The sequence below is a fragment of the Zosterops lateralis genome (genome assembly GCF_965231275.1).
Source record: "Zosterops lateralis genome assembly, chromosome: 4".
Classification (NCBI taxonomy): domain Eukaryota; kingdom Metazoa; phylum Chordata; class Aves; order Passeriformes; family Zosteropidae; genus Zosterops; species Zosterops lateralis.
The window spans coordinates 34667141-34681214 of NC_139765.1; the positions used below are offsets into that span (position 1 = coordinate 34667141).

The window sequence follows — 14074 nt, forward strand, 5'->3', positions numbered from 1 at the left end:
GAGAGGATAGAAAAATATGACTGTGAAATATTACTTTTACGGAAAACAAGGGAAACTCTGCCCATAACAGGACATACAGTATGAGAACTGAAAGTTCCACATTTTTGTTGCTTCATGAATGGTGTCAGAATAACAGGCCCTGGTGTAATGAGAGAAGCCCCCAGGCCAGCCCGGCGATGCTCCGTGTCCCGCTCGGGACTGCCCTGATGGGGCCGGGGGGACCGGGGCTGGGGGGGCTCCACAAGGATGCCGGCGGGAGCCCCGCAGCCGAGCCTCGCTGCCCTCCCCGTGCCAGGGAATGAAGTTAAAGAACCAGCCGGCCAGACAGCTCTCTCACAGCACGTTTTATTTGCAGCGGGGATTCCAGGGCAGCGCGTGTGTCCCGAGCCCGGGGCCTGCCCTGCCCTGCCCTGCCCTGCCCTGCCGGGCGCGGGCGATTCCGGCCCGGGGGCTTTGCCTGCAGCCCCGAGGGGAGCGGCGGCCCAGGGGGCTCCGGGCCTGCCCCGCTCTCCCGAGAAGCGTTTGCAGGAGAGGCCGGGCAGGGAAGGGGCCCCGGCGGCAGGCGCGGGGTGCGGCCCTCGGGCCCCTCATAGCGCCTGGTAGGTCCGTCGGGGCAGCGGCGTCCCGGGCGTCTCCGGCCCCGAGTCGATGCTGGCGCTGGGCGAGAGGGAGGCGGCGTCGCGGAGGGACAGCCCCGGCTCCTCTGCCGGGGAGAGACGGTCCACGATGCTGGAGAGGCAATCCAGGCTGGACAGGGCGCCGCCCTGCTCGGCGGCGTACCCTGCGCCGGGGGGAGGAGGGGACAGGGCGGCGTTACCGCGGGCCGCGCTGCCGCCCCAAGCCCGGGGAGCGGGGCCCGGCCGCCTCTGCCCCCAGGCCGCGCCCCGTCGGGTCGGGTCGGGCTTACCGTGGGCCATCTCGGCGCAGTAGACGGCGTCGAAGCTGCTGCCTCTCGCCGACCAAACGGGGCTGCCACAGTCGGCCTGCAAGACAGCGAGGGGCGAGTGCCGGCCCTGCCGCCCCCGCCCAGGGCCAGCGGGCGCTCCCCGAGGAGAGAAAGGGCCATAAAGGCCGGCGGGGGAGAGCGGAGCAGCCGCCCCCAGCCCAGGCTGCCGGCCCTGGGCAGCGCCTTCCCCCGGCCCAGCCCGGCCTCACTCCTCCAGGCCGCGCTAAGGGCAGAGGCCGGGCCCGGGGTGTCCTCGGGCAGCGCCACCGCCCCCCACGCCTCCCCGAAAGCCCACACGCGTGCTCGGCGGAAAATCTGGGAAAGAGGCCTGTTCCAAGGCAAACCGCCCGCCTTTCCATGATGTCCGGCTGCGTTCGGCCCGTCCCGCACCCACGGGAGTGTCCCAGGGCCTTAGGCCGAGGGGGCCCTGCCCCGGGCCGTCCTGGGACCCCACAGCCCTGTGGCTCCTGCCTGGCTTACCATCCCATCGGAGCAGCTGGAAGTGGGGCTGGTCGGTTCGGAGCAACTCTGTCCCGGCAGGTGATAGTAGTTTTCTACCTGTTCTCTCAAGAGCTCCTGGAGGCTCTCGATGTATCTGATGGCGTTTCTCAGGATCTCTACTTTGGGGAGTCTTTGGTTGGGGTTGGCAGTGGTGCATCTCTTCAGGGTCTCAAAAGCCTGGTTCACTTTCTTCAGCCTCCTCCTCTCCCTCATGGTGGCTGCCTTCCGCCGGTCCATTGTGGTGGATTTTCTTTTGCAGGCTTTGCAAGCCCACATGAGGCAGTGCCCAGCCTGGTGGTGGCCGGTGGGAGCTCGGACATGTTCCTCTTCCTCGGAGCAGGCGGGCTCGAGGGGCTCGTGGGCGCTGAAAGGAGGCAGATCCCTGGGCTCGAAATCCTCGGGGAACTCGCCCTCCGGGGAGGAGAGGCAGGAGCTGTCATAGAAGAGCTCGGACGGGGAGAACTTGCAGCTGTCCATCACCTCCATCCCTGCTGCGGAGGCGTCAGTGCGGACGGCGGGCACCGGCTCTGGCGAGGCGCTCCGCAGCGCGCCCGGGCAATTTCCTCCGTAATTAGCGACCCGAGACCAAGTGTCCTTCGGCTGATGCGGGGGGCCCTTATATATACATGGAAAGGGAGGCTGGTCCGCAGCGGCCAGTCTTTATTAGCATATCCCACCACAGCCCCTGCCGAGAGCTGTCTGGGCAGGCCCCCTCCAGTCGCCAGGAGACAATTTGCTCCGCATCGCTCCTTTGGGGCGCCGAGAGATGGGCACTTTCCTAATGAACGACCTCCCAAGAACTGGTTGCGACATCTCCGAATTTCCAACCAAGTCCCTGAATTTGCAGTTTTGTATGGAAAGAGAAAGACGGACGACAGTGGACGAACCCCTTGTCAGTGGCTCCTATAGAGCTGTTCCTAGTCCCCATGTTCCCGTCTCCCGTTTCCCATCGCACGTTTCCTCGGGAGGGTCACCTGCACTGTTTACTTGCATATCTTTATTTACCACAGCCCGTGATCAAGGTCTAACCTGAAAAATTATAACCTTCTTAGACCTAAGATGTGTTTAATTATCTCGCTTTGTCCAGTAATTACAGTTGTGCCACCAACGGCTCAAGTTGACAAATTGGGGGACGACAATGCACAGCTACTTGTGGCCAGGAGAGAGGAGGAGGAGGGAAACCAGATTTTAGTGCTATCGGATCACAAGGAGAGGTACTCACAAAAGAAAAGTGTATGTGTTTGCTCCGAGACAAATCCCTTTCCCATTCTTTCTCCTGCTCCTGTGACCTGGAGCTGCTAGGGACACAACAGTCAAGCAGTGCCTTGGACTTGCTAATTTTCTGCTTTCAGGCAAACTTGTACCGTTACAGATGCGTCCCAGCTGCCAGTGCAACAAACCCCTCCTGGAAGTGTAAAATTTCTAACCCCGCAATCCCTAAGTAACTTTACACAAGGGGACAAAAGCCTCGCAGAGCCGCAGCCGCAGCAGTAGCTGAGCGGAGCGGTGCAAGGGTCATTAGAGTGGTAATGAAGCCATTTAACAGGCATTTGCTAACGCGCGGGAATCCTTTGGTTTCATCCAGGTGGCTTTTGTAGCTGAGGAAAATATTATGAGAAGGCAAAGGAAACCTTCCCTACCTGGGAATAAAATTATGTGACCTCGGCTAATTCAAACGGAGAGTAAATGACCCAGCAGCGGTTTAAACGCTACGGAGCCGGTTTGTGTGGCAGGAAAAAGGCGCCTTCAGTTAGCCTCCCTTCAGGAAGAGGTGATGTGGTGGCCGCTTGTCTCCAGGAGCCGCTGATCGAGTGAGCGAGACGGGTAGGGAAGCTTCTCCTGAGAGGGATGCCCTGCGGCATGGGCAGGGCGGAGAGAGGCGAGAGCTCGGCCTGTGCTGGGGCTGGAGGGAGCCCATCCTTGTTTCCCCACTGCCGCCACCCTCGAGTCCCCAAAGGCGGATTTCCACTCTTAGGCCAAATTTTTTCCTAAAAAGCGACCATGCACACACCCTTCTTCCTACGAAGGGATGCAAAATTATCTAAAAGCTGGGGAAGGCTACATCTGCACTGCTTTGGTTTATTTGGGGCCATAAACACGGGGAGCTCCTTTGAAATTAATACTGTATGAAAAGCAGGGAGTTGATAAAGGAGTAAAGTTGCAGATTGGGAAAGCTCAGAATTTCAGGCTTCTGCCGCTCTGAGGTGCAGGTTGCTGTTTGTTGGGCCACATCTGAAATAGGGCAATTCCCTATTGTTTTCCTAAGACAGCATCAGTCAGGAGGGGTTCTGTTCGGCAGTAACTTGAACTCTTCACTGGGCTGTGGCGTGCACACACACACACACACAATTTCATTTACCACGTTTGCGCTGGCTAAAATAGACCTGTTTACATATTTATGCTTCGTGCACAAATAAACTTGATCTTTAAAGTGCCGGTTACAGTTCCGATCACCTTTCTGGGCTGGTGCATGCTTGGTTTCTCTCCAAGCATGCACTGCAGATCTCCCGGTGCACAACGCCAAGCCCCTCAGTCCCACTCTCCTGGCGTGCAGAGCTTTAGCTCGCAGATTTGACTCTTAACTCAGCGGAGCTGGGGCTGTTAAGAAACGGGATTTTCCCCTGGAAAAAAACCTTTCCTATTACCTTGAATATTTTTGGGGAAATGGAAGAAAGCACGGAAGGCCCTGGCACTCAGGAAAAAAAAAAATCAGTAATTAGTATCCCTTAAGGAGGCCCCGTCTCCTCTGGTAAAGTGATCTCTAAACAAATTTGCAAAAATGCAGTAGGCGAGTGGACCTTAAGAAAGGGGGGAGAAAACACGAACTACAAGGCTGGCTAATGAGGCTGCTGGTGAAGGGCGGGGTGGGGGGAAGGGAGAGGATAGTGCTGCGTTTCAGGAGGCTCAAGCCTGGAAAGCGGGAACAGCCTTAGCATCAGTCACTGTCTGCTCCTGTGGACTGGTAGAGAGCAAGTGGTGAACGTGTCAGGATCCCTTTAAGTGGTGTTCCTCACCCCAGCCCTCCCCACTCCTCGGGAATCGCCGTGCCGCACCTATTCCTGGAGGGATTCCATCCCGTGTGGGCACCGTTTGCAGAGCGTGCCATCTTTCCCAAGTCCCACGCCTTTCTATTTAAGAGAAGAAAGTCCTACCGAAACCATATCTCACCGGACTGAGGGGGTGAGAGGTGTTTGCGGGCCCCCGAGCGCACTCCCGGCCCTCCTGAGCGTCTTTGCGCTGTGCCCGGCCGGCCCCCCGGAGCGCCCAGCCGGGCCCCGCAGGGCGGCGGGAGGGGGTAACTTGGTGCTGCCGGGCCGCTCGGCCCCGCTCCGCCGCCCTGGGTGCCGGCAGCGGCAGACAGCGCTCCTCCGGGATGCCCCGACAGCAAAATGGTTTCCCAGTCGGGCTGGTGGGGCCGGGCGCTTCCAGCCGTGTGAGAAACGTTTGGTTCCCCCCAGCGCTGGGAACCCTGCGCACCTAAGTAAACACATTAGTACCTGCCAGAGGGAATTGTATAGAGGACAGCTGAAGAAGGCATTGGCCTCTGCTGGCTCCCCGGGACTCCCAGGAGAGATCAAAGGGACACGAGGGGGTTTTTAGCAGCCTTGAGACTGGGAAAAGTTGCTAGTTCCTGCTATCGGAGGGACGTCCCAGCGAGCACATGGTTCTATTATTCAACCTCCTCCTCCCTGCCCCCTACACCCATCCCCGGCTCATTCTCCACAGAAAGACGGAAACTGTGGAAAGATGGTACGAGGTCCCCAAAGCAGCAGTGGTGCACGCAGGAATTTTCCCGTGGAAGTAGTTGTTGTGTCGCCTCTTGACCGCCTTGACTTGGAGCTCAGAGAATGGGCCAAGCTTGTTGCTGGTTGTCCGCTTCCCTCCCTGGATTGCGGGCGATTTCACCGAGGAAAATAAAGATGCACAATATAAAAGCCAAAGCCAACCACTCAAAAAACCCCAACAAAACAAAACGGGGGGAGGGGGAGAAAAAACCAACCAAACAAAACAAACCAAAACAAATCTCAAACTAAAAACAAGGCTTTAAACGCTCGGTCGCGTCACTTCAGAGGAAAGCGGTGTCAAGGCGGCAGCTCTACAGACAGGCACCCCATTTCCCCCGCCTTTCCCCCTTCATTCCCGGCCCCGCAGCACCTTGGGCGGGGGCGAAGCTCTGCCGGGCCGGGCCGGGCCGGGCCGGGCACCCCGCACCGCGGGCCGGCGGAGCCCCACATCCCTCCCCCCCTGAGGAGTGAGCAGGTGCTTGGCTCCCGGGGGAGCGGAGCAGGTAGAGGCGAGGGAGGCTCTGTTGAGCAGGGTTTTCCAGCCCGCAGAGGGGAGGAGGGAGCGGCGGGGACACTTGCATTTGCGTAAAAACTTCGATGACTTTGTGCGTGGTCCCTCCGGAAAGAGACTTCATTAAATCACAAACCTCTTGTCTTTACCCAGTTACTGCCCTTTGATTTTGTGATTCCAGGGCCGTGTTTGCTTTGGCTGGGGACTTAAGTAAAGATTATCGTTATTAATATCTAACGCAAACATTTTAATTGCAAACACACTGACGACCTTCACTGGGAAGCCCGGCATGTCAGCTGCAGCCGCGGGGGTCACGGAGAGTCTCTTCGGGAGGTATTTTCTTTATTTAATGAAAAATCTCTCCTTTAGGCAAACGTACTCCAAACAACCGCTCAAGTTACCCTGCTGCTGGAGGAGACGCTGCCGTGGGGGTCCTGCCGGGCTTGTTGAGGTGAATGCCCGGCTCTGGGCAAATCTGGCTGCCCGGTGTGGGCAGGACACTGGCTCTGAGGGGAGGCTCAGCACGGCTCCTGCCCCGATGCGGGCGGCGCGTCCCTCGGGGCTCGGATCGCCCTGTGAGCTGTGGGTAGCCCTTCCCGCGGGACCGGATGGGTTTGAAACAAATTAGGAAGAAAGGCGACGAGCTGCTAGCCTGATCTGAAACGCTTGCTGGGCAAGTGCCTTCACTATAGAAGCGAGCAGCCCCGTCTCCTCTCTTGTGCCAGGTCGCAGGGGTGACACGCAGGGCCCCGCGCTCCCCTTCGCGCCTCTTTCTGAAGAGTCCGAGGGCTCCCCGAGGCAGCGGGGCTTAATGTGAAAGGAGAAAAAAATGGGGAAACTGTTGCATCACTGTGCCCACCACACTGTCCGCCGCAATTACTCCTTGCAAGCCAGTGTCTCATTAGAGAGCAATTAGAGCCAGCACATGACGGCTTTAAAAACCCGGCTGGCCACGGCGGCACGGAAAGGGTGGTAGGAAGGTTTGGCCCACTGGAGAGCTGGCCCTCAGGGCAGGCTCTACTCGGAGCAGGCTCTACTCGGAGCAGGCTCTACTCGGAGCTTCCACTTCAGGCGAGTGTACTCGTGCCCCAGAGGGCCAGGAAGGGGGACACCGTCTCGAAACGCGACTGTGACCTTTCAAAAACCAGAAACAAAGAATAAATCAAGGGCTAAAGTTGACGAGGAGACCGCACGCGGGTACAGTTGAAGTGTCCTCTGTTTACTTGAGCAGGCTGTCCGGCGGGCCCCGTGTGTGTGCCAGGGGCAGAATGCGCTGTTCCCTGGTGGTCGCCCCTTCCCGGGGGTACAATCTATTACAAACCGTAACGCTCTGACTGTGAGCGGCTCCGTTCCACCGTCCTCAGAGAGGCTGTGTTTTTTTACACCACTGAGTGAAAGGCATCATATGCTGTTACCCCCCACCCCCAAACTCTTTCGGCCGCTTAACTCTTTCCTTCCTGAAGGACCCCATTCCCTTCTCCCTCAGACTCAAGGAAGTCAAGGGGAGTTACCTTTCCTGGGAAGAAACTACAGCTCCCTCCAGCCCCAGAGGGAGCGGGCTTCTGTCACAGCCGCTTGCTGCACCATTAGTGCAGCAGGCCCGTCATTTTTGCCGCAGACCAGCCGTACGTTCAAGTCCTCGGTGCCGAGAGGAGAAGGTGAGACGCACTGAACCTCTCCCAGCTCAAGGACCGGGGCAGGAGGTCGGGGGGAGGACGACGGGCGGGGGTCTCTTCTTTCATGCCCCGTTTCTAACCTCACCTTCCACGTGCAGGGCAAGCATCTTTGCCTAGCAAGGTGCTCGAGCTGTTGGACATTTTAGGGGAGCAATATCCCTTTCCGGGGGACATGCGTTGTGCAAGCACGGCGAGGGAGCGGGTCCCGCCCGTGCCCGCCCGGCTTCCCGCAGCCCACGGGGACACGGGGGATTCACACCGCGGGCGCGGCCCCAAAGGGGGACAGACGGTCCTTAGAGGAGAAAACGAAGGGAAAATCTGTGCTGTGTCCTGCCTTCAGTCACACGGGTCTGCTTCTGCTTCAGGGGTCTGACTCTTCTGGCCTTCATCTCGCCGAAGTCAGGGGCAGGTTTTAACTCTGAGATCGGGTTATTTTATGAAATTAAGAGGACGGGAGGAAAACGCTGTAACACAAAGAGCTTTATTTTACAATCCAAGAAATCCATCTGTTCTTATATACAGTATCACATTCCACCATTTAAATATACATGTTATGTTTACAAAAGAAAAGACAGTACTGAAATTATTTACAGGAAGAAGATGAGGCGGGAACTCTTTAAATATGACTCACACGCAATGCAACCAAGAGCTTCACTCAGACAGGAATGAACTTCCCGGTGAGTCTCAGACAAAGCGGATCACCGGTACACAGGTAAGTATCTTAAATTAAAAATAAAAATGTGGTTTATGCAACAAAATTTAAAGAAAACAAAACTCGTAAAAAAAAAAAAAAAAAAAAAGGCAAGGGGGAAGTCTGCCTGGCTCTAGTCAGTGGGAGCCATTTTCTTTGGGCTAGGTGTACCTTGATTCCGTCTTAAAAATGCCCCTGCTTGGGCTTTCCACTGTGTGAATTTGCTTCGTTACTTAGTTTAGAGGAGAGAGGGTGGAGGCTCCATCTCCGTTAAATACTCTACCACAAAACCGCGTTTATTTTTCCACCGCTTCCTCCGCGCCGGGCAGTTTGGGATCGTCGGAAGAGATACTGTCCACTATTGAAGAGAGGCAGCGAAGGCTGCTGGAGGCCGACGACTCGACAGCGGAGACTCCTGCTCAACGAGAGAAAAGGCATTAAAGAGCAGACCGCTCCTGGCCGGGCCTGGGCCGGGGGCTCCGGCTGCCGGAGAGCCGGGCACAGGAGGGAGCGGGAGGGCCGTGGGGGCCAGGGAAGGGGGCGGCGGGCGAGCGGGGCCGGCAGGGGCCCGCGGGGCCAGTTACCTTCTTTGGGGCTGACTCCGAGGGCTCGGGAATGGTCGGAAACGCTTTGCCAGTCGGAGCTGCAGGTGCTCAGGAAGTCCGAGCTGGGGATCTGCGGCACACGGGCGGGGGACACGGGAGAGGACGGGTGTTAGTGGCGCGGCCGCGGCTCCCCGGGCCGGCCGGGGCGGGGGATCTCTGGGGGCCCGAGGGCTGGCAGGTTCCCCGAGGAGCGCCCGCCGGCCCTCCCGGCCCCGCAGCGGCCCGGCCGAGGAGGAGGAGGAGGAGGGAGGGGACGGGCGCGGCGGCGCTGCCGTGGCGGCGGAGGGGCCAAGCGGCAGTGCTTACATTTCCCTGCTTGGGGCTGAAGGTGAAGGGGTCCCCCCCCATCTCCTGCATTTTCTCCTGCTGATCCAGCCTGTGCAAAAGGTCCTGCAGCCTCTCGATGTAGCTGATGGCGCTCCGCAGTATCTCCACCTTGGGCAGCCTCTGGTTGGGGTTCGCCACAGTCCGCCTTTTCAGAGCCTCGAAGGCCTCGTTGATCTTCTTCAGCCTTCTCCTCTCCCGCAGGGTGGCTGCTTTCCGTCTGTCCGTGGGGGCCGACTTTCTCTTGCAAGTTTTACAAGCCCAGATCAAACACTGGCCGGGGAAGTGAGGGGGTTGCAGTCCCGGGGGTGCCAGCACATGCTCCTCTCCGCTGCTGTCACTGCCGGCCTCCGGCTGCATTTGGTCCTGACATGGGGACAAGGTGCCATCGCTGCCCGGGTACAGCGGGGATCCCTCGGCCATCTCCAGCTGCTGCAGGGCTCCATTCTCCCCGTCCAAATAGAAGAAATAGGAGCCAGTTTCAAAAAGGTCCATCATGCTGTCCCTGGGCCTCTCTGCCTGCTTGAGTTGGGTGGCAATCTCAAAAACACCCCGAGGAACAACCCAGATGGAATTTAATTAGTGCAGTGACATAAGTCCCCCCTGCTTTATATAGGAGCTGCTGAAACCCTATCCAACTTTTAGCTGTCGCGATGTATCACCCTCCAAAACTGATTCCAGCCAGTCTCCCGGGCGCTGTCCTGAGAACATCTCTCATTTAGAAGGGGAGGGGGCACACGAGAGGTGGGAGACAAATTAGAAAAAAAAATAAATTAAAAAACAACAACCACCAAAAAACCCCACAAACAAACAAAACAACAACAAAAAAACTCCACCAACTTTGCAGCCTCCCCCGAAATGCCGTGATTCGGGGCGCAGCGAAGGGAGGCGAGGTGGGGGCTCGGGAGCAGCGGCCCTGCTGCCGAGCGCTGGGGGCAAGGCTGGAGGACAAAGGCGCGCAGGGAGCCCTCCCCCTGCCCACCCCTCACACCCCCGCTCCCTGCCCGCGGCTAAGTATAGATATAGAAGAAGAGATTTCAAAGACGGCCATCGCTTTTCAATTGACGGGTTAATATTTTCGGTAGAAGCCCCTGCTATTTCCACCCCCACGCTGCCTTCCCCTCGCAGCATGCCAGCCATTCCTGTGACCCAAGCCACCCGGGCCAGCCCAAGGTTGGGAGCCAAGCTCGCTGCCCCTCCACACGCATGGGGAAGGTTGCCAAGGCAGAGCTGTGCTGCGATGATGAGGCACCCACAGATAGTGCACCTCGGCTTAGCCTTTCAGTGTGAACTTTCCCACGTTGCCCATGAGGTGACAGGAGAGATTCCAGGTGACTGGGTCACAGTGTGATGGGGCTCTGTGGACGGCCCTTGTCCTTGACACTGTTTAGGGCAAGCAAAGCCCAGGCATATGGTGTAACTGAAGTTTAATCCCTTGGGCCTGGCAGGGTGTAGAGAGCTTCCCAGAGACAGAAATGGAGCTTGCTGTCACTCTCTGTTAGCTTGTACTGCAGTGTCACATCATGTGTGGAACTGTCTCACATACAGAAAGAGGACTGGGAAAATGGCCTCTTTGCCTCTTTTCCTGAACTGCCTTGTGTTCTTTAAATACCATGAAATGTCTTTATGCTTATGTAAATATATATATATATGTATATGCATGTGTCCCTATATATATGCCCACACACACATATATGTATGTATATTTCTGTGGATAAGTATATTCCCGTGTGTTTGTGTATATACATGTGTGAGCTTTTTTATAGAAACAAGAATACATGAAGATGAAGCACCTGCGATGGTCTCATAGCTCTCAAATGTAGCTCCAAACTTCAGCTTTCTGAAGACAGGTGTGGTAGTATTGTTCATCTCTCTAAAGCTACAATGAAATTAGTCATTGACTCGACTCTTTCTCCAAAACTGCAAACCAATTTTTTGGAGTACAAAAATCTTTAACACTAAGAGTAGTTGTGGATTTGTTTTCACCACATTAGTGTTGTTGGAGTGGATCTCATTTCTGCTTTAATGAGGCAGAACAATATCCAGTTTTGGATGAGACAGAGAAATTCAGACTGTTCTCAGCGAAACTAATTTTGATATTATTCCACCACTGAAGTTTTTTCCCTCTTCAGATTAAAGAAAGGGCAGTCTGACAGTTAAGGCACTGAACATAAGAAACACTTTCTCAGTTTCCATGTTTTGCAACTTGCTTTCTGTTTGACCTTTGACCAGTCACTTACTTTTCCTGTGATTTAATTTTCCACCTTTAAAGAGGGATATAGTGTTGACCTTTACCCATCCCTTGTGTCTCTGATTTAATTTGCTGACTATCCATGGAAAAACTACCCCTTTACATGCTTTTGGGTATTACAGGGGTCTTTGTCCCATACCATTAGTAATGGTAGTAATAAAAAACCCAAAGCAGCAACAACAAAAACCAACCAAACAAAAACAACCCCCCCAACAAACAAAAAACCCTACCAAACTCCACAAACCAAAAGTGCTCTGTGCTCTGATTGTTTACTTTATTTTTTTTTCCACATTTACTACACTCTTTTTTTTCTTTTTTTTTTTTTTTTTTCTTTTTGTTTCTTCAATACTACCCTGGGAACGTTTGGAACAAGACAGACAAGATCAGTCTACTGGTAAAGTGCAAAAATGAAAATTTAGTTTAAGGGAGAGAGATAATTACCAATTATTGTTGTGCTTTCAAGAGCTTTAAGTGGACTCAGGGAGTTGGGAAACTGTAAGTTTAGGAGCCAGATGCTCCTGCTGCTTTCAACAGATTTTTTTTTAACAGGAAACAAAATATGTTCTTTTTTTCCAGCACTTAGTGACAGATTCAGTTCCTCACAGTGATGTGGGCGCAGCAAAATTAGTCCTTTGTAGGACTAACTGATAGGAGCAAAACTCCTAACAACTGTAAATAAAGTTTAATTTGAATGAAAATGATCCGTTTCCCCATTACGTAAGAAATTTGAATTTTGCTGCATGTCCCACTCCAGCTCCTTGGTTTATGTAACACAGCTAGCAAACAGCCCTAGCACATATGAATAAAATATCCTCAGAGATGTTCTCCATTACAAAACTGAATTAAGTGGAGGATTCAAAAGTTGGTACCAGCCTTTTTCCTTTTCATGCTTTGTATTCCTGATCATGTTAGATGTAAACACAAAAGCATAAGAGGAAATAAAAGTGTGTGAATGAGAACAACTGGATATAGAATTGAAAGGAGAATCACTACTGAAGTCTGCTTGTAATTTCAGTTGGCTTAGTAGAACCTCACAAAAAAGCTTACTCTGAAGCCAGTTCTTTATTCAATTGTTCGTGTTTGCATGCGTGTACTCTACTGAAAATATACTTTCAGCATATTTATACAAATAAAACTCTAATGTGTTGAATTTGATCTACAAAGTCTATTATCCTTACCAAAGAAAGTTAGTGAGTTGTAAATTCAGTGAGTGGTCAAGATGACCAAATACAAGAAAGATGCACTGCATTTTAAGTCTCCTAGCCTCCAGGAGTAAGATCTCTCCTAACTCACTTTGCCACATGCAATTTTTCTAGATAACTGTGGTTGAATAATAAGCCTGGATTTGCTTGGCACCATAAGGTTTAAGCAGAAATTTAGCCCATAACAATTAAGAAGTATGTCGTCAGCCAGGACTCACTTAACACTTTATACCATTCTAAATATCTCCTTTTTCTCCTTCACTGTTCTCAAGATTCTTCCAGCCACAGGCACGGTGCATTTTAAATCTTTGATTTCTTTGTCACTTCTTTAAAGTGGCCTTGGTAATCAGTGATGATCTGTCATATCCATTCTTATGTGTCACTCTGAAAGGGCACCTGGGTGAAGGTGAAATTTTCAGGCCTAGTTATAGCCCTATTCTACTCATACAGTAATTGATTTGAGAAATGTGTAGATACTTTGGCTCCAAGGGTAATGATTCTTAAATTGCTTCTTGCAGATTTATGAAGTGCAGGTTACCAATGTAGGTGCAGCTGTGGGCATACTGGGGCTATCAGAATTTTTCTGCACTTTAGAAATGGAAATCTTTCTATTCATACTCTCACTCTCCTCTTCTTCCTTTTACACTCATGTTCCACAGCACATGAAACTTTCAGTGTTTTTTGGCAGAAACTTTAAGTGTTTTATTGTTAATACAAGATGTTGTTCTTCTGCCTTTGCCTTTTCAAACAGTTTATATTCTTCTAAACCTGTTTCTGAAATCCCTCTAACATTTGACTTTATATCTTCTACTGATTGCTATTTCCAACATCCTTTTTCCCTTCCCTACAGGGAAAATAACATCTTTTAAAATTGTAACATTTCTCATCTAATTTCTCAACAGAAAAAAAAGATGCTCTCTTCATTACTGTCTTCAGGCAACCATTTAGAGTACTGAAAACCTCTAGGCTCGTGGTCTTGTGTTCTTTGTCAGTTCCAGTTCACATAGGCCTTCTCATCTGAGTCTGGTAGGTTGTTCAGGTAAGGGTAAGTGATGTGTCTAGAAATATATGTTACTGCCCATGTTTCATTGTCACTTGTAGCCTGTGTAGTAACATAGTTAGGACACCAGTCTAAGCTGTTGCAGGGTTAATTGTCTGTCATTCCTCATGATATGTCAGTAGGGACACTCAGATACTCACTCAGGATATGTTTACATTCTCATTTCACTTTGTCAGGAATGCCTTTGTCAAGGAAATCTCTGACTAGCCCTGACTTTAGCCCTGACTTACTGCACTTTCCATTCTCCTCCCAAGGGTTCATTAGAAACTAAGCTGGAAGGCACCCTGAAATGTTAAGGGGATGCTGGGTCTTCAGCACTGCCAGGTTTGACAGATCTGTGCCTGGCTCACCTATATGATCCACTGACATTTGTAGTCACAGTTCTTAGGGAACAACTAGAGAAGTGTGATTTGCTGCTGAAATAGAATATTATGCCGAGGATTGCAAATAGAGGATTAGAAACTTCATCCCTCCTTTCCCTTCAGAAGGATATTTTAAGCATCTACTTTGGAGGATGTTTGA

General features: G+C 52.9%; 2 protein-coding genes across 2 annotated transcripts; both read right to left on the bottom strand.

Moving 5' to 3' along the window:
* Positions 1-587: 587 nt before the first annotated feature.
* Positions 588-2007, bottom strand: MYF5 (myogenic factor 5; the record flags this gene model as incomplete). The annotated part of the gene is made up of 3 exons (XM_083860301.1): positions 1427-2007; positions 908-983; positions 588-781 (listed from the first exon to the last, which is right to left on the bottom strand). The coding sequence occupies exons 1-3, from the start codon at positions 1931-1933 to the stop codon at positions 588-590; spliced, it is 777 nt and encodes a 258-aa protein (XP_083716427.1). The 5' UTR covers positions 1934-2007.
* Positions 2008-8379: 6372 nt separating this feature from the next.
* MYF6 (myogenic factor 6) lies at positions 8380-10211 on the bottom strand. The gene is made up of 3 exons (XM_083860442.1): positions 9022-10211; positions 8695-8785; positions 8380-8525 (listed from the first exon to the last, which is right to left on the bottom strand). The coding sequence occupies exons 1-3, from the start codon at positions 9535-9537 to the stop codon at positions 8407-8409; spliced, it is 726 nt and encodes a 241-aa protein (XP_083716568.1). The 5' UTR covers positions 9538-10211; the 3' UTR covers positions 8380-8406.
* Positions 10212-14074: the final 3863 nt, after the last annotated feature.